Genomic DNA, 20,829 nt, shown 5'->3' with positions numbered 1-20,829 from the left:
TGTGTGGTGACATGCGGATTAAAGTGTAAATTTAAGGTAAGGGCAGCCCTATAGCACACTGCAATTTCCCCGACCCTTAATAATTTAAAGGTTCATAGGGAAAGCTCAATTTGCTCCCAAAGACTCATTGACAAATTTCAAATATATTATGCATAAGATTTGACAATGTTGTTGTGATGACTGTCTAACCAATTGCACAAAATTTAAAGTTGAAGACCCACTCCAACTGCAAAACAAGATATCGGCTATGAGGTTCCTCGGCGTAAAGTTCCATGAGATATTTTGCTCCTAAATTAGAAGAACTGTGGAAATAAATGTTTTCTTTTGAATTAAAGGACCAGAGCTTCAACACAGGGAGAACCTTCGAAAACAGACTATGATGTTGAGATTCACAACAACTTCAGGAAGATACAAGAGCGAGGTAGACTCACTTGAGGAGGCATTCATAGATACAATGATTGTTGCTCCAATACGTGACCCTGGGTTGGTAGAAAATGAACTAAATTCCAGAGGGAAAGAACGTGAAAAGGTGCAAAGAGAAAGTATCAAGAATATGCATCAAGTTCGGGTTGATCAGTTGCTGAGAAGTGGCTCTGAAAGAGACAAGTTCGGAACAACTGTTGTGTTTGGAGCTGCAGGAATTGGAAAGAGCACTTTGGTACAGAAAATAATCCATGATTGGGCTGCAGGGAGAATGTATCAAGAGTTTAAATTTGTGTTTCAATTAAATATACCAGCATTAAACTTAATAAAAGTTAAGACAAATTTAAATACCCTCATCTTGAATTCCTACCCTTACCTCGTAAAATCATTGAAAAATGCATGGGAAGACCCTGGAAGCATATTGTTCATATTCGATGATATAGACCAGTTTGACAGTGGCATGGATCTTACCGATTTGGACAGATGCAAAAACCCACAAAATCAATGTTTCGATGCTGAATCCCTACATTGTGTTTCCGATATTGTGCGCTGCCTAATCGAGGGATATTTGCTGCATGGTTGCTCAGTGCTGGTCACAAGCCGGCCTTGGAAAATGGGGAATTTAACAAAGACAAAAATAAATCTAAGAGGAGAAATCCTGGGGTTCACCTCAGAGAGTATAAAACAATATTTTCGCCGACATTTTGGAGATGAACAGTTAGCCACGGATGTAATGGAATCGATTCAGTGGAATGAGACATTGTACACCATGTGCTATAACCCTCTGTACTGCTCCGTTCTCTCCTCCTTATTAGAGACAGGCCTGGGAGAACGAGAAGAAGACGGGCCACTGTTGATCCCAACCAACACAGATGTGTTTTCTGCCTATGTAACAAAACTGTTAGCAAGATGTGGTTATGGTGAGGGTACTGCTCGTGCTGCAATGTTAAAACTAGGCGAGTTGGCCTGGAAAGGAATTTGCAAAAAAGCTGCTGTGTTTGATTCAGACCAGTTCAATCAACAAGAGCTTGAGGCTTCCAATCTCATCTCTTCCTTTATCATGGAGATTGGAGATTCATGCAATGTTACATATGCCTTCAGTCACTCTGTTTTGCAGGACTTCATTGCTGCACTTGGCAAAAGTCTGGCTACGCCAGAAAAATGTCTGGTCCAATTGCTTTATGAAGGGTTCACCTGCAGTGACAACCGATTCGAGATATTTTCACGTTTCCTCATCGGCCTGCTATCGCAGAATTCGACCAGTCAGCTTGATACGTTTTTGGGCAACTTCCCTCCTGAAGCAACTCACCTTGTGTCTGTTTGGCTCAAGGACAATATTAAAAAATGTATTAAAAATACAGAAAATTTGCAAAGCCAAAGAGTCTTCTTACATCTGATGCACTGTTTTGTTGAATTTCAAGACAAACAACTGACAAGTGGCACATTCCTCCCACTGCAGTCAATCACTTTCAACCAGCTTCGGCTGAAACCGTCTGATTGCGCGGCACTCTCCATCTCATTTCTACACGTGGAACAGATAGAAGAGCTGAATCTCTCAGCTTGTGAAATACAAGCTGAAGGTCTTTATCAACTAGGGCCTGTGCTGCCCAAATGTAAAATACTCAGGTAATTCTCTGAGTTTTTTTTTCAGTATAATGTACAATATTATTGCTGAAGTAGAAAAGTGAAAATTGGTTAGAATAGTATCTCAGTTCACAGATGTGTTTAACAGAACGATAATAGATGGGATTGTGCTGGTAGATAGTGAATGAGCTGATAACTCAGGCACACGCAGACTTCTTAAGGAGATTCACTGTGTAAATGCTGAGAGAATATTCCCCTCATGGGAGAGTTTGGAATCAATGGACATAGTCTCTCAATAAAGGGGAAATCAATTTAGGTCTGTGTTGAGGAGGAATTTCTCTCAGAATGTTGTGAGTCTTTGAACTCGTCACAGACAGCGGATAGGTGGGGGCGGTGAGGTCAGCAGTTGTGGGTGAGCGAAGAGTCCTTGTGAATATTTAATGCTGAGAAAAATAGGTTCTTAATCAGTCCGGGAATCAAAGGTTACAGGGAAACTCAACGATAAGCATTGGCTGGCAATGCATCCATTTAGCTATCCGATTTCATTTCACAGAGGTGAAAACTAACCTTTCACAGATTCAGTAAAACCTACAGAACAGAATCCAACAACCAGCAATCAGACCTGGATCACCTTTTGGAAGAGAATCACAGAATTGAATTCAGAGCCAAAGGAGGCCATTTGGCCCATTGTGTTCTCCTGGCTCTCTGAGCATTTTAACTTTGTGTCAATGCCTTGCTTTCATCCCAACCCCCTGCATGTTTCTTTTTAAAAAAATCATCCAATACGCAATTTAATGCCACACACAAACTGTCTCCACCCCATTTTAAGACAGTGCATTCCACATCATTAGTATTCGTGAGATGAAAAGAGACTTTCGTAAAAACAAACTAAACTGTGTTTTCTTGATACCTATCCTTGACAACTGGGAGCACTGTCGACTCCGCCCAGTCCATTCCTCATTTTGGAAGCTACTGCTAGAACATCTTATTCAAATAAGCGCTCTGTCTTAGTGAGATACTAAATGCCCCCCTTTAGCTGAGTTAACATTCCCAACATGTTTAGCCACTCACCTCCCATAACTGCCTACAAAAGCTTCTCACCTTCATATACAACCAAATTTTAGATATCTACCTTCCCCAAATTTGGTGATCCAATGACACACATATCATCAACATATGCAACTTGTTACTTCCTCTTATCAACTAGCATTTTACTTCATCCACTTTGCCAACCACCCAATTAACCCACAAGCTCACCTATTAAACCAACCAACGTAGGAAGTTCACTGAACAATAGCCATCCTATCTTGCCATGTTAGTGGTTTAGCTAGTATATGCTGAATGGTGTGTCAGAACACATTAACATGTCTGCTTACTTTTTTAAAAAAAAATTCTTCCACGGGACATCAACATGATTGGCTGGGTCAACATTCATTGTCTATCCCTAATTAAGAGTCAACCATATTGCTGTAGCTCTGGGGTCACGTGTTGGCCAAACCAGGTGTGAATATCCCTGAGGACATCAGTGACACAGATGGATTTCTTCCCCCTCAATTTTTTTTTCATGCACATCATGACACTGCTAAGTTCAGATTCGTATTGAGTTCAAACTCCACCATATGCCACAGTGGGATTCAAACTCAGATTCCAGGGACATTACTTGTCCACCCATTAATTGTCTAGCGATAGTACCGTCACCTCCCCCTTACGTAACCTCAAACTCTGAGTCCACACCTATCCATTTACTTGAATCACTGACCCAGGTGTCCCTTCACTCATCATTCACTATCATTCAGGCTCCATGTTGTCACCTACTAAAAAGGAAACTGCAGCAAGCTCAAATCTATCAAGAAGCTGAAATCAATTTCGGATTTCCTCCCACTTGAACCTTCCACCAACTCTGCGTTGCTCTGTTTCTTCTTTTCAGGATTCTCTGAGCAGTTCTTTATCAGAAAATCAGAGGGAAGTGTCCATCAGAAACAACCACCAAATTCAGACTTGAGGGCAGACATGAGATGGACTTCAATTTTGAGATTTGGTGTTGTTAGCCTTTGGAATATGTCCTATTTGTTGATTGGATCTGCTTGGGCAAATGAATAACAATATATCTGAGCTTAATTCAGAGAAGCAGATTAGTTTGATTTGGTGTTGTGAAAAGTGTTCTGAAAACTGAGATTACAGTTTCCAGCATTATTTCAGAGACAAAAAAGTAGTGAAAGACCTAAAGCAAAGAAAAATAAAGGGGAATGATTATTTCACATGTTCATACACACATTTGATGTTTCATTATATCCTCCGGTCATTAGAGATATGACTTTCAAAAATAGCATTTTCTTTGCATGTGTATTAAGTGCATATTTAAAGAAAGTGTGACAGTCTGTGATTCCAACTTAAACAGAATTGACCTGTGCAAGATATCTGCCATGATTTACACTCAGAATTTACTATGTCCAATAATGAACATAAACCACTCCATGTCTATTTTGCATACAAACTTGTAAATATCTATTGTCCGATTCCTTTTAGAAGGCTAAGAGAGATCTACTTTAAGGAAATACATGTTAGAATGGTCACTGCATATTACATTGTAACACTTTATCACAAAAGATTGAATTGCATTTGAGATACCAATGCTACCTTCATTCTTCTGTTTCCCAACTGGCTTCTGTTAAATACCATAAATAATTTATCATGTTCCAATTTTTGCAGTGTTGTTCATTTTCTTAATCATGTTACTGGCTCTTAGACTTAACAGGAACGACTTCGGAGTTTCTGAAATTAATTTGTTGTCTGCAGCTCTGAAGAAACAAAATTGCAAAATACAGATGCTGGAGTGAGTAGTTGTATTTAAAATATTGATAAATGCACTTATCCATCTTTAGAAGGACTTCAGATTACTGTGTTATTTGTGATCAAATTATATGCTTCCAAATATGTTAGGATGAAATTTAGTAAGGCAGTAGATACGTTTAAACCATGAACAAATTTCTCCTCCAATGACCAAACACAAAAACAACCACAAAAAAAGTGCGTGTGCACGAGTGTTTGTGTGTATGTGTGTGTGTTGCTGTGACTATGTGTGTTTGTCTTTGTGTTTACCTGCGTGTGATGTCTCTGTGCCTGAGTGTAAGTTTGCTTTATTAAAACTTAGTTTATATTTTAATGGTATAGGTTAAAATCAAACAAACTCACAGATGATCGTGTGGAAGATCTCATCTCTGCACTCAGAGCAAATGGTTCATTGGTAGAGCTGGATTTGAGTGATGATAATCAGGATGAGGTACTAACAAACAGACTGACTGATAAATGTATCTCCTCATTGTACCATCTCTTCAAATATAAACGTAACCTCAAAGAAATCAGGTAATTTTTAAGACAATTTATTAATTAATTAGCTAATAATAATAATATTAACTATTAAATCAATTTTAAAGCAATTAACAATCCAGAGAACTAAATCCTGTTTGAAAACTAAATAATCCATTTATAGATAATTATCATTATTTTAATGTCTTTCAGATTAATGCACAATCATGGAATTGCAGAAGAGCATCAAATTCTTTTGAGCCACTTGTCGACTGTAATTATGCAACATTTGTTGGCACATAAATACGTATTTTTATGCCAATGTATAAAGAACTTTTTTGGATGTCATGTGCTAGAGAATGATGGAGGTTTATAGCAAGTAGGAGAGATGAGCACGACAGACGGTGACATGGAGTCAGGGCTTCAAACTTCAAGATCCTCAACAGTAGTGAATGCATCCTCCACCACCAGTATCTGTGGGCCTAAAGTAAAATCATAAACAGTTTTAGTGTATCATGTAGTCACACAGTACAGAAGATACCCTTCAAACCACCATTTCTGTACTGTCTACACTAGCCCATGTTCCCTCACCAGGCCCATTGTCTTGAATGTTCTGCCATTTCAAGTGCTCTTCCAAATACTTATTAAAGGTTGTGAAGTTTCCCACCCCAATGACCCTCCCAGGGTAATGCACTCCAGACCCCCGCTGCCCTCTGGGTGAAAACATTTTTCCTCAAATCCCTTCTAAATCTCTTGCTTTTCACTTTTAAAAAATCCCTCTTGTTATTTCCCCTGCAAAAATGGGGAACAGCTGCTTCCTATCCATCATGTCTGTGCTCTTCATAATCTTATACACCTCTATCAGGCACCCCCTCAACCTTTTCTGCTCCAAGGAAGACAGCCCGTGGTTATACAGCCTCTCTGCATCACCAGAATCCTCCATCCCAGGCAACATCCTGGTGAATCCCAACTGCAAACACTGAAGAACAATTGCATTCTTCCTGTAATTTGGAGACCAGAACTGTACAAAGTTTCCAGCTATGGCCCAAGCAAATTTCTGTACAGCTCTAAGATACCACCCCAGCTTTTATAATCTATTCTTGTCTGAGAAAGGTAAATGTCCCATCCACCTCCTTAAACTCGCTGTTAACGTGTACTGCAACCTTCAGGGAGCTGTGCCAAGCATTCCATAATCCCTTTGTTCCTCTGGGCGTTCAGTCAAATCAGTGGTCATGCTGTTGGAGAACACAAGGGAAATGCAAGAATGTTGCATTTGTATGTTTCACTACCATCACTAACTTTAATGAGGTGCCATATGGATTATCTGATCATAATTATTCAAGGAATCAGGCACAATACTTATCACACAACATTCAACATTTTATTATTTGTACACGTGAATTGGGAATATGCAGCAAGACCATAGCCCCAGTGTGTTTTTTTAAAACAAATTCATGGATGAAGGAATTACTGGATGGGCCAGAATTTATTGCCCAAGGGCAGTTAAGAGTCAATCACGTTGCTATGGATCTAGAGTTCCATTGGCCAGGTAAGGATGGTAGTTTCATTCTTAAAGGACATTAGTTAGCCAGATGGATTACCCCCAACCCACCCCACCCCCTCAGCAATCAATTCATGGTCATTATTAAATTCTATGTTGAATTCCAATTCTAACATCTGCCGTGGCAGGATTTGAACCTGGGTCTTTGTACAAATGTTCCAGCAATAAAACCACTAAGCCATCACTTCCCCTTAAGGTTGTTGATGAACAACTTGGCAGGAGAATGGTTTCTGAGCAGAAGTCAGAAAAGAAGCTAACGAGTTCCATTCGGCTCAAGAAGAGGGCAAGGTCTTTTGATATAGTGGAAAATCTGAGGATAACCACTTTAGACAAATGGAGGAAGAGCAGAGGTTTAATTTTCCTGTATGGAACAGTGGATGTGAAAAGGAACATTATAGATGTCGATAACAGGAAGGCAGGAAATTTCTGCACGGATGTGCTCTCACACTGTAAATGCAGCTTGATTTGAAACAATATGAACATGATTTAAATGGTAGGCTTTATGAATGTTCTAATAGCAGAATGAGGAGAAGGTGTGCATTTTTGTTCCACAAATTAGGCACTGCACCAAATTTAATGATTTTTTTTTGCAATTCTGGCACCAGAAACACTTTACTATTATGCCTTTGTTGTGATGAATGGTTGAATAATATTTTTTTCAACTTACCTCTGGTAAATCAACCCTATAGTTCTCAAAGCATTATTGCTGCAGTGGCTGGGGATGGGAATGTGGAGCTCGGTGAATTCAAAAACCCGGGGACTCAGCTATCTAACATCTAATCTTGGCTTTGTCATATTTAGGATCAAGATCAAAATGCACCAAAGGAAATTCTGCCCAGTGCTGATACTGACAGAAAGGACTCAATACACAAATTGACTCATGATGAAAATCCCTGTTTACAAGAAAATCAACACCATCAACACGAGTGTACATCTGGTGAGTTCAATCATCTTTTATTTTATTCACTCCTGATACGTGGGCATCGCTGGCTGGGCCAGCATTTATTGCATGTCCCTGGTTGCCTTTCAGAAAGTGGTAGTAAGCAATCTCTTGAACCAGTGGCGTCCAACTGTGAAAGGTTGACCCACAATGCCTTTAGGATGGTAATTTCAGGATTTTGACCCAGCACCAGTAAAGGAATGGTTATAAATTTCCACATTGTGATGGTGAGTGACTTGGAAGAGAACTTTCAGTGGGTGGAATTCCCGTGAATCTGAGACTCATATCCTTCTCATGGGTTTTGAGCATGCTGTGTGAGGGGCCTCTATGAATTTCTGCAGCGCATCTTGTAGATGGTACACACCATTGCTACTCACTGTCGGTCGTGGAGGGTACGGACACATGTGGATGTGGTGCCAGTCAGGAGGTTGGACTGTCCTGGATGGTGTCAACCTTATTAAGTGTTGGTGGAGCTGAGCTCATCCAGACAATTGGAGAGAATATTGAGCCGATTGAGCATCGACTGAGGTCATTATGAAGGTTGAACCCTTCCAACCCCTCCCTCACCCGAGACATGGTGACTCTCAGGTGAAGCCACCACCAGTTTTCTCCATGCGCCCCCCTCCCCCCCATCTCTCTCTCTCTCTCTCTCTCTCTCTCTCTATCTCTCCCTAAGGTCAGGGCAGGCTTGTGTTCAATCCTACGTGCATCATCTACTGGAAATCTATTAAGAACAAAGTGAACAAAGAATAGCAGAGCACAGGAGTAGGCCCTTCATCCTTCCAAGCCTGCGTGGACATACTTTGCCCTTCCATACTAAAACTGCCTTAACTTATGGGATCTGTATCCCTCTACTCCCTTTTCATACATACATTCATCCAGGTGTTTCTCGAATGCTGCTATTGTGTTTGCTTCCACCACATCCTCCGGCAGCATATAGGCACTCACCACCCTTTGAGTCAAAAATATATCTCGTACCTCTCTTTTGAAATTGCCCCCTGCACATTGAAACAGTGTTCCATTGTAATTGACCCCTCTGTCCTTGGGAGGAAAAAAGTCATACTCTCCACTCTATCATGTTATTCACAATCTTATTAACTTCCACTAGGTTGTCCTTCAATCTCCTGCATTCCTGTAAAAACAAACACAGTCTGTACAACCTTCCTGCATAGCTAAAATGCCCACACTGTGCAACAATATGTTAAACCTTTCTGGTGCCCTCTCCAAGCATTCACATTCTTCAAGCAGTACATCAACTAGAACTGTGTGCAATATTCCAAGTGTGGCTAATATTCCATAAATCTGCAGCATAATTTGTCTACCCTTATACTCAATGTCCCTTCAAAAGAGGTAAAACATCCCATAGGCTGTTTTTGCTACTTTATGTACCTACACTGCCACCTTCAGTGATGTGTGGACTTCCTACCCAGAAACCCTCAGCATATGAGTACTCTTAAGAGTTCTGAAGTTCACTGTATAATCTCCACCTGTAGGTGACCTTCCTAAATCCATCTCCTCACATTTGCCCAGATTAAACTCCACCTGCTATTTCTTTTTGTGTATGCCTCTAAATTATCTATATCCTGCTATAACCTCTGACAATCCTCCTCACTATCAGCAAATCCGCAATCTTTGTATTACCTGCAATTATTAGTAAAAGAATTACTAATTAGGCCGACTACATTTTCCTTCAAATCATTTATGTACACCATGACAGTAAAGGTCCCAGCACTGTTCCCTGTGGAGCAGCACTAGTCACAAGACTGCCTCGTGTAAAGCATCCTTCCACCGCTATTATCTGCCTTCTTTGAGCCAATTCTGAGTCCACCTTGCCAGCTCATGCCTCATACAGTGTGATTTCCTCTTTTGTACCAGTCTGCGTGAGGAACCTTGTCATAGGCTTTACTAAAGTCCATGTGGACAACATCAGACAATTTTTCCTTATCAATCATCTTCATCACTTCCTCAGAAAACTTGATGAAGTTCATGAGACATGACCACTCCTGTACAAAACCATGCTGGCTGCTGCTAATATGTCTATTTGATTCTGAATACATATAGACTTTGTCCCTGTGAATCTTTTCTAATATTTTCCCTCCGACTGACATGAGTCTCACAGGCCTGGATCCTAAGACATATTTCCATCACTGATCAGACAGACACTTCCAGACTAATCGTACTTCAATTTTCTGGGAGGAAACATTTTGGGAAGATCTGGCACAATGCAAACAAACAGTCAGCAAGTGCCTGACCGACCCTGTGCAGACCTGCCAACACCTCCAAGCCCACGCAAAATGTTAGTTCATCGTAACCCACTCACCGAGAAGTTCCTGAGAGGCTGAAAGGCAACTGGCTGAGGGTCCAGTGTTTCATGTGACTGTCTGTGTACTGTTGCAAGTGAGCACGTGAGTAGGTCAACAAGGTGTGGAAGGTAGGATAGCAGATGATCGAAGGGCAGTTGTCAAATCTGGTTGGGATAATTACCCAACTGTGTCTACGGTGGCAGAAGAGGATTGATGGATTTCCAACAGCTGCAAACTGGAGCACTGTTTCTTTAGTATGAAATGTATCATCAGAAAAGGAATAGACCTTTGAGCCCCTCTAATCTATCCCACTATTCAATCAGACACATACTACCAGCTTCTTCAATCCCATGCACACCATTTCAGAGTCTGAGCTTCAGCCTGAGTAAATCAAGCGTCACAGGCCAAAAGACAGCCAGCTACAACACTTCTGATTTGTTCCTCTCCTGTGTAGCACGGGCATGGCTACTGAAGGATTCTTGCAGGACAGACATCAGACTGGACAATGTTCCGCAGATGTCTGGATTGAGGCAGCTACCATGAGTGATCATTTAAGCAATTGCATTTCACCTTCCCCACACACTATGAGTGTTTATCAGTTCATAGCTTTATGTTGAATCAAAGGTTACATCCAGACACAAGGAGAGATTTCCATGCCACCAACATACACGTTACGTTGTCTGAAAATAGGATAAGCAGATTATAAAGTTAGAAATGGATTTGGATGTGGAGACAAAAACCATTTGGAGGACAGAAAGAAAGTAGAGAATTCCTCATGTATACCATGACCATAGTTCATTTGGCTTTCATTCATAGTGTTCTGAAAGTTACATTTATGAACATTTTCATGCAACTCAAAATGTTGATGAATGGAATATTGTCTCCTGCAGCTAACTAATTTCAGTTTTCTTTACATTGAATTTATAGCGAACAATAATGTTGGAGATTCCCAGATTGTGTCTACAGTGGCTGGCACCAAGCAGCCCGAAGGTACAGAGATCCAACAGAGCAGTCCATCTGAAATTAGTGATGAAACTGTGGACAGTATGTGTCCAAATCAGCCTCAACAGAATTCACTTATTCAGGGAGAGTTGGAGGTACTTTTACCACAAATTTATCTTACTTTGTTCCCAAATCATATGGAGTGAGAGTGTTTATGCTCGGACAATAATATTTTACACATTCTAACCATTTCTTTCCTTTTATAAACACAGTACAAGTAAGTCTCACTGCAGTGATATATTTTGCTTTGGAAACAATCAATCCCAGCTTCCAGGCCCCTTAATGTTGTCAATTGGTCTTCACCTGCCTCTGGTAGTTCATCCTTCTCGATATGGACAAGTGAGTCTTCCTTCTTAATCATTAAGAAGGAGAATTAGTCTGATGCAGTGGAAATAGTACATATCAAGCCCTTTGCATCTGTGTGCATTGATGACATCAAAACTCCTGCTTTCGTAGTTCAGGGAGTGTTGAATATCTCCACTGCCAGCTGTAACATTAGATGTACATACCAATTGTTACTTTGTCCAATTCCAATGACAGTGGATTCTGAACCAATTATTCCTAAGGAGGGTTCCACTTAAATCCATTGAGGAGTGCAAGGGATGTTTTCAATAACGGCCAAGTAAGTAAGCGTGGAAATTTGGAAGTTACGTTCTACATTGTTGAAATCTTCTTTGGAGTAGAATCATTGAATCCCTCCAGGCCATAAAGAGTTCATTCGGCTCATTGAGCTGAAAAAAAGAAAGTTTTTCACTCTTGAAGACAGCTGTGCATGCGCTGAGGGGTAAAAGTAACATTTAACCAATCAACTACAATATACTCAGTGCTATGTCCAAGTGGCTTATAAGTACTTCTCTGATAACAAAGTGTGAAGCTGGATGAACACAGCAGGCCAATTCTGATGAAGGTCCAAAACATCAGCTTCTGTGCTCCTGAGATGCTGCTTGGCCTGCTGTGTTCATCCAGCTCCACACTTTGTTATCTTGGATTCTCCAGCATCTGCAGTTCCCAGTATCTATAAATGCTTCTCTGCCTGGTTATGTTCTCCTATATCAAAAAAGGACAGCAGTGCAATGGATAATTCAGAAAATTCCACAGAATAAAATCACTGCACACTTCATTAGCTCTGACACAAGGAATGAAGGGTGATTTCAAACTAGCAACAATATGTTCATGAAGTATAATCACATATTGAGACATAACACCAAATGGCACAGTAGCGATGTGGCAGAAAAGAACATAAACAGGCAGAAGACCTAAACTCCTGAACCACTACTGCATCTGATGTGCAGAAACATCAAAAACACGCTTCTTTAGCTACCGTGGCAGGGAGGTGTGGTCCTGCTTGGGTGTCATCCCTGAAAGTAGAGGTGGCAGCAAATGAATATTCAGGAAATGTTAGAATTAGGAGCATTTTCCAGCAACTTTGTTTTTGCTCTTGATTTACAGCATCTGCAGTTCTTTTGTTTTTTTTTGTTAAAGACTAGGTGCAATTTGATGAACTGTGCACAGTTTTAGACATCACTTTTAAGTGACGGTTTAACCTCTATGATGCATGTTTTTGTTGTTTTGATCAGTAGCCTGGTTTCTTTCTTCATCACCTGTCCAAACGTCATCACAGGGATTCATTGTCATTGGCTGAACAGGGTGGGGACTTGCAAAGCTGAACAAGTTCAGGAAACAGAAAGCTTAGCCATACAATATCTAATCATAATTTGCTTGACTTAGCACGAAAATGAAAATGGACATAAGGAAACTCCACTCAGTGGCAATAGTTCCAATGAGAACATCAGCCTGACGCCTACCATGACTGAGGAGATCCATCCAGGACTGAAAGAAGGAACAGGTTATCAAAATGACAAGAGTACAGGTATACCTGGTGAGTTCTTGTTATCAGCTGAAATCATATTTCCAGCTGTGTGTATATTTTGTCTAAACAACCTCGGTAACCTTATTCCCCTCAGTTTTCAAAACCATATCTGTGATACACATCAGACAAAATGTTCCCTACTAATGTTCCCCTTCATAGAAGATGAGCCTAACCACAATAGCAGACCTCTTTGGTAAAGGTCAACTCAATGCACCTGGAGCATAGGGCTGCTCCCTCATTACACTCAGAGAGAGATGACTTGGTGGTTGAACCTGAGGGTCACCAGGCTTCAGGTGAGAAGGACTGTCCTTTATATCGACCTCAACCAATACAGGAATTGAACTCAGACTGTTGACACCAATCTGAATTGCAAACCATCTGGCCAGCACCTCTCTGGTAGTGTCGAAAAAATAATAATTGCACAGAAGTCAGCTCCTACCGGTGCACATTTTCAACATACCTGACTCGTGGAAGCTGCTGATTGAGTGAATGCTTCTTGGGTCTACATGCTGAGAGATGTTATCTCAAATGGATTAGCACATGACACACCAGGTACAGGTCTGAGTGGGCATAGGTGAAGAAGAATGTGCAGGGGAGGAATCGTTGGAATTGAATGTTCCAGAGTTGGTAAATGTCAACTAGCAAATGGATAGTTTAGAGTGGCAGCTGGCCGAGGGTTATGGGGGCAGATGTATTATTGTCAGATTGGCAGATACATCATTGGTAAATCGACCAGATATAGCAGGTAATTGAATAAAGTAGCAAGGTGGAGGATGAAGAGGAAGAGTGGCAGTTTATAAAGTGTGTCGGGTGACAGATAGGGTTAGGGTTACAGATTTAGATTTAGATTGAAGCTGGAAGTAAACCCATGGTCAAATCAAAATAGTCAGATGACAGTTAACATTTAAGAGAGTCAGTTCACACACTGCCAATAATTCTAATTTGTACTGAAAATATGTATTGATGACTCGACTATCAGCACAAGTGAACAAGGTATAAAAATCACTCAGAGATAGTAAGAACTGCACAGTCTGGAGCCTGAGATAACACATTGTGGAGCTGGAGGAAGGAAGTGGGCAAAGCAGCATCAGAGGAGCAGGAAAGCTTACGTTTCAGGTTGGCATCCTTCTTCAGAAATAGGGGAGGAGAAGGAGTCTCTGAAATAAATCGAGGGAGAGGGGGTCGGGCTGGGGAAGATAGGTGGACTGATGATAGATGAGCACAGGTAGATATAGAAACCTTGTCTTCCACCATTGTAGAGAAAACTCTTCTCATGAGGTAACTGCAAGGAATCCTGTAGGAATAGAAGGCAGGAGACTCCAGAGATCTTTTTTGTACAGTTAAACCTTGATCTGAATATACACTTGCAGTCGTCTGCCATGAATCAATATTTATCTCACTGAATTCGGTTATCACTTTTGGTTTAGATTATACACCCTTGTGTACACTTGAGATAAGTCAATGATTTACTTTTAGTAACCTGATGTCAATACAATGACATGAAACCATGTTTCCAGCAATAACAAAAATGGATGACCAAGTCATGAAATTAAAAAGATTGTGTATGACAGGAGCATAGAAAGCAGAAAAATCAATCTACAAGTACATATACATAGGTTTTCTTTACTTTCCATCGTAGGGGAAGCAGTTATGAATTTTATGAACATGTTCAAGCCGTTCAAAGCCATGGCTGTATGAATTTTTTCAATACATTTTACGTTGAAACGATCTGAGTACAATTTTTTTTGCATTTTCTAGAGGGCACTAATGTTGGAGACACAGCAAACGTGTCCACCGTAGCTGACATTCAACAATCGAGAGATGCAGTGTTACAGCAGGACAGTCCATTTGTAGTTAGGGATGACGACGTGGATGATGTTGGTGCAAATTTATTCGATCCCACTCCATTCATTCCGATGGAATTTGAGGTTCGTTTGTCAGAAATGCGTCTTATCTGATGGTTAACTCAACCAGAAATATATTGTTCATTGTATTTATAGGGTCATCAAGTTGTAACAAATTTCTTAGAAATTAAGCCTATGACAATGTGGCATTTTATTTGAGAAGGTAAGCCAAGACAGACAAGAATATGGAAGAAGTGCTTGGAAGTAGGATTAGAAACCTTGGTTGGCTGTTTCTGACCAGCACAGATGCAATGGGAAAAAAGGCCTTTCTCTGTGCTGCAAAAATATGCAGCTTAGTTGAGTTATCCAAACTAAACAGTGTCCCTTAGTGTGCACGGATGTGTTAATTAGGTGGGGTTAAACATGATGGAAATACCAATGCAGTTTCTGCGATACGGAGCTGTTGGGTCCAGGTGGGATGCCTTTCAAAGGGAGTTGCAGACTCGATGGGCCGAATGGCATATTTCTGCAATGTCAAGATTCTACGATTCTAGAACTCTATGGATCTATAACAATTTTTTTTTTTACTGACCTAACGCATTCCCCACACAATATCCTCATTAAGATGACAGGGGATTGGGCCTCCTGAAACAGGACAACGTTACTACGACGGCTTTTTCTTTTCTCTTTTCCTGGGTTCTTTTTTTTTCCCTTTACTCATCTCCTGTCCCGATCTTAATGCGCTGACAGCAGTGAGTGCGCCTGGCCAGACGTGGCTGAGAACAGTGTAGAATCCGTTGCAGCAGCAAGTCTGAACCCAGTGTGAACTCAAACGAGCCCTTTCCTAACTTTGTTTAGATTAGATTAGATTCCCTATCGTGTGGAAACAGGCCCTTCAGTCCAACAAGTCCACACCGCCCCTTGAAGCATCCCGCCCAGACCCATCCCCCCATAACCCACACACCCCTGAACACTGTGGGCAATTTAGCATGGCCAATCCACCTAGCCTGCACATCTTTGGACTTTGGGAGGGAACCAGAGCACCCGGAGGAAACCCACGCAGACCCCACGGGGAGAATGTGCAAACTCCACACAGACAGTAGCCCGAGGCGGGAATTGAACTTGGGTCCCTGGCTCTGTGAGGCGACAGTGCTAACAGTGATAACCACTTTAGACAAATGGAGGAAGAGCAGAGGTTTAATTTTCCTGTATGGAACAGTGGATGTGAAAAGGAACATTATAGATGTCGATAACAGGAAGGCAGGAAATTTCTGCACGGATGTGCTCTCACACTGTAAATGCAGCTTGATTTGAAACAATATGAACATGATTTAAATGGTAGGCTTTATGAATGTTCTAATAGCAGAATGAGGAGAAGGTGTGCATTTTTGTTCCACAAATTAGGCACTGCACCAAATTTAATGATTTTTTTTTGCAATTCTGGCACCAGAAACACTTTACTATTATGCCTTTGTTGTGATGAATGGTTGAATAATATTTTTTTCAACTTACCTCTGGTAAATCAACCCTATAGTTCTCAAAGCATTATTGCTGCAGTGGCTGGGGATGGGAATGTGGAGCTCGGTGAATTCAAAAACCCGGGGACTCAGCTATCTAACATCTAATCTTGGCTTTGTCATATTTAGGATCAAGATCAAAATGCACCAAAGGAAATTCTGCCCAGTGCTGATACTGACAGAAAGGACTCAATACACAAATTGACTCATGATGAAAATCCCTGTTTACAAGAAAATCAACACCATCAACACGAGTGTACATCTGGTGAGTTCAATCATCTTTTATTTTATTCACTCCTGATACGTGGGCATCGCTGGCTGGGCCAGCATTTATTGCATGTCCCTGGTTGCCTTTCAGAAAGTGGTAGTAAGCAATCTCTTGAACCAGTGGCGTCCAACTGTGAAAGGTTGACCCACAATGCCTTTAGGATGGTAATTTCAGGATTTTGACCCAGCACCAGTAAAGGAATGGTTATAAATTTCCACATTGTGATGGTGAGTGACTTGGAAGAGAACTTTCAGTGGGTGGAATTCCCGTGAATCTGAGACTCATATCCTTCTCATGGGTTTTGAGCATGCTGTGTGAGGGGCCTCTATGAATTTCTGCAGCGCATCTTGTAGATGGTACACACCATTGCTACTCACTGTCGGTCGTGGAGGGTACGGACACATGTGGATGTGGTGCCAGTCAGGAGGTTGGACTGTCCTGGATGGTGTCAACCTTATTAAGTGTTGGTGGAGCTGAGCTCATCCAGACAATTGGAGAGAATATTGAGCCGATTGAGCATCGACTGAGGTCATTATGAAGGTTGAACCCTTCCAACCCCTCCCTCACCCGAGACATGGTGACTCTCAGGTGAAGCCACCACCAGTTTTCTCCATGCGCCCCCCTCCCCCCCATCTCTCTCTCTCTCTCTCTCTCTCTCTCTCTCTATCTCTCCCTAAGGTCAGGGCAGGCTTGTGTTCAATCCTACGTGCATCATCTACTGGAAATCTATTAAGAACAAAGTGAACAAAGAATAGCAGAGCACAGGAGTAGGCCCTTCATCCTTCCAAGCCTGCGTGGACATACTTTGCCCTTCCATACTAAAACTGCCTTAACTTATGGGATCTGTATCCCTCTACTCCCTTTTCATACATACATTCATCCAGGTGTTTCTCGAATGCTGCTATTGTGTTTGCTTCCACCACATCCTCCGGCAGCATATAGGCACTCACCACCCTTTGAGTCAAAAATATATCTCGTACCTCTCTTTTGAAATTGCCCCCTGCACATTGAAACAGTGTTCCATTGTAATTGACCCCTCTGTCCTTGGGAGGAAAAAAGTCATACTCTCCACTCTATCATGTTATTCACAATCTTATTAACTTCCACTAGGTTGTCCTTCAATCTCCTGCATTCCTGTAAAAACAAACACAGTCTGTACAACCTTCCTGCATAGCTAAAATGCCCACACTGTGCAACAATATGTTAAACCTTTCTGGTGCCCTCTCCAAGGCATTCACATTCTTCAAGCAGTACATCAACTAGAACTGTGTGCAATATTCCAAGTGTGGCTAATATTCCATAAATCTGCAGCATAATTTGTCTACCCTTATACTCAATGTCCCTTCAAAAGAGGTAAAACATCCCATAGGCTGTTTTTGCTACTTTATGTACCTACACTGCCACCTTCAGTGATGTGTGGACTTCCTACCCAGAAACCCTCAGCATATGAGTACTCTTAAGAGTTCTGAAGTTCACTGTATAATCTCCACCTGTAGGTGACCTTCCTAAATCCATCTCCTCACATTTGCCCAGATTAAACTCCACCTGCTATTTCTTTTTGTGTATGCCTCTAAATTATCTATATCCTGCTATAACCTCTGACAATCCTCCTCACTATCAGCAAATCCGCAATCTTTGTATTACCTGCAATTATTAGTAAAAGAATTACTAATTAGGCCGACTACATTTTCCTTCAAATCATTTATGTACACCATGACAGTAAAGGTCCCAGCACTGTTCCCTGTGGAGCAGCACTAGTCACAAGACTGCCTCGTGTAAAGCATCCTTCCACCGCTATTATCTGCCTTCTTTGAGCCAATTCTGAGTCCACCTTGCCAGCTCATGCCTCATACAGTGTGATTTCCTCTTTTGTACCAGTCTGCGTGAGGAACCTTGTCATAGGCTTTACTAAAGTCTATGTGGACAACATCAGACAATTTTTCCTTATCAATCATCTTCATCACTTCCTCAGAAAACTTGATGAAGTTCATGAGACATGACCACTCCTGTACAAAACCATGCTGGCTGCTGCTAATATGTCTATTTGATTCTGAATACATATAGACTTTGTCCCTGTGAATCTTTTCTAATATTTTCCCTCCGACTGACATGAGTCTCACAGGCCTGGATCCTAAGACATATTTCCATCACTGATCAGACAGACACTTCCAGACTAATCGTACTTCAATTTTCTGGGAGGAAACATTTTGGGAAGATCTGGCACAATGCAAACAAACAGTCAGCAAGTGCCTGACCGACCCTGTGCAGACCTGCCAACACCTCCAAGCCCACGCAAAATGTTAGTTCATCGTAACCCACTCACCGAGAAGTTCCTGAGAGGCTGAAAGGCAACTGGCTGAGGGTCCAGTGTTTCATGTGACTGTCTGTGTACTGTTGCAAGTGAGCACGTGAGTAGGTCAACAAGGTGTGGAAGGTAGGATAGCAGATGATCGAAGGGCAGTTGTCAAATCTGGTTGGGATAATTACCCAACTGTGTCTACGGTGGCAGAAGAGGATTGATGGATTTCCAACAGCTGCAAACTGGAGCACTGTTTCTTTAGTATGAAATGTATCATCAGAAAAGGAATAGACCTTTGAGCCCCTCTAATCTATCCCACTATTCAATCAGACACATACTACCAGCTTCTTCAATCCCATGCACACCATTTCAGAGTCTGAGCTTCAGCCTGAGTAAATCAAGCGTCACAGGCCAAAAGACAGCCAGCTACAACACTTCTGATTTGTTCCTCTCCTGTGTAGCACGGGCATGGCTACTGAAGGATTCTTGCAGGACAGACATCAGACTGGACAATGTTCCGCAGATGTCTGGATTGAGGCAGCTACCATGAGTGATCATTTAAGCAATTGCATTTCACCTTCCCCACACACTATGAGTGTTTATCAGTTCATAGCTTTATGTTGAATCAAAGGTTACATCCAGACACAAGGAGAGATTTCCATGCCACCAACATACACGTTACGTTGTCTGAAAATAGGATAAGCAGATTATAAAGTTAGAAATGGATTTGGATGTGGAGACAAAAACCATTTGGAGGACAGAAAGAAAGTAGAGAATTCCTCATGTATACCATGACCATAGTTCATTTGGCTTTCATTCATAGTGTTCTGAAAGTTACATTTATGAACATTTTCATGCAACTCAAAATGTTGATGAATGGAATATTGTCTCCTGCAGCTAACTAATTTCAGTTTTCTTTACATTGAATTTATAGCGAACAATAATGTTGGAGATTCCCAGATTGTGTCTACAGTGGCTGGCACCAAGCAGCCCGAAGGTACAGAGATCCAACAGAGCAGTCCATCTGAAATTAGTGATGAAACTGTGGACAGTATGTGTCCAAATCAGCCTCAACAGAATTCACTTATTCAGGGAGAGTTGGAGGTACTTTTACCACAAATTTATCTTACTTTGTTCCCAAATCATATGGAGTGAGAGTGTTTATGCTCGGACAATAATATTTTACACATTCTAACCATTTCTTTCCTTTTATAAACACAGTACAAGTAAGTCTCACTGCAGTGATATATTTTGCTTTGGAAACAATCAATCCCAGCTTCCAGGCCCCTTAATGTTGTCAATTGGTCTTCACCTGCCTCTGGTAGTTCATCCTTCTCGATATGGACAAGTGAGTCTTCCTTCTTAATCATTAAGAAGGAGAATTAGTCTGATGCAGTGGAAATAGTACATATCAAGCCCTTTGCATCTGTGTGCATTGATGACATCAAAACTCCTGCTTTCGTAGTTCAGGGAGTGTTGAATATCTCCACTGCCAGCTGTAACATTAGATGTACATACCAATTGTTACTTTGTCCAATTCCAATGACAGTGGATTCTGAACCAATTATTCCTAAGGAGGGTTCCACTTAAATCCATTGAGGAGTGCAAGGGATGTTTTCAATAACGGCCAAGTAAGTAAGCGTGGAAATTTGGAAGTTACGTTCTACATTGTTGAAATCTTCTTTGGAGTAGAATCATTGAATCCCTCCAGGCCATAAAGAGTTCATTCGGCTCATTGAGCTGAAAAAAAGAAAGTTTTTCACTCTTGAAGACAGCTGTGCATGCGCTGAGGGGTAAAAGTAACATTTAACCAATCAACTACAATATACTCAGTGCTATGTCCAAGTGGCTTATAAGTACTTCTCTGATAACAAAGTGTGAAGCTGGATGAACACAGCAGGCCAATTCTGAT

At 41.3% G+C, this 20,829-nt stretch overlaps 1 protein-coding gene across 1 annotated transcript in view; it reads left to right on the top strand.

Annotated features, from left to right (window-relative positions):
- The first annotated feature begins 340 nt into the window (after window positions 1-340).
- The window catches only part of LOC132207364 (NLR family CARD domain-containing protein 3-like), a 28,088-nt gene continuing 7,599 nt past the window's right edge, over window positions 341-20,829 (top strand). Inside the window, exons 1-9 of the mRNA XM_059642776.1 lie at window positions 341-2,049; window positions 5,179-5,370; window positions 5,527-5,587; window positions 7,676-7,811; window positions 11,045-11,214; window positions 12,848-12,998; window positions 14,748-14,917; window positions 16,480-16,615; window positions 19,852-20,021. Coding sequence (XP_059498759.1) covers window positions 377-2,049; window positions 5,179-5,370; window positions 5,527-5,587; window positions 7,676-7,811; window positions 11,045-11,214; window positions 12,848-12,998; window positions 14,748-14,917; window positions 16,480-16,615; window positions 19,852-20,021 — 2,859 coding nt within the window. The 5' untranslated portion in view covers window positions 341-376. The remainder of the gene's footprint in view (window positions 2,050-5,178; window positions 5,371-5,526; window positions 5,588-7,675; window positions 7,812-11,044; window positions 11,215-12,847; window positions 12,999-14,747; window positions 14,918-16,479; window positions 16,616-19,851; window positions 20,022-20,829) is intronic.

Source organism: Stegostoma tigrinum, chromosome 46, assembly GCF_030684315.1.
Source record: "Stegostoma tigrinum isolate sSteTig4 chromosome 46, sSteTig4.hap1, whole genome shotgun sequence".
In the NCBI taxonomy this organism is placed as follows: Eukaryota; Metazoa; Chordata; class Chondrichthyes; order Orectolobiformes; family Stegostomatidae; genus Stegostoma; species Stegostoma tigrinum.
This window is presented reverse-complemented; position numbering and strand designations above follow the sequence as displayed.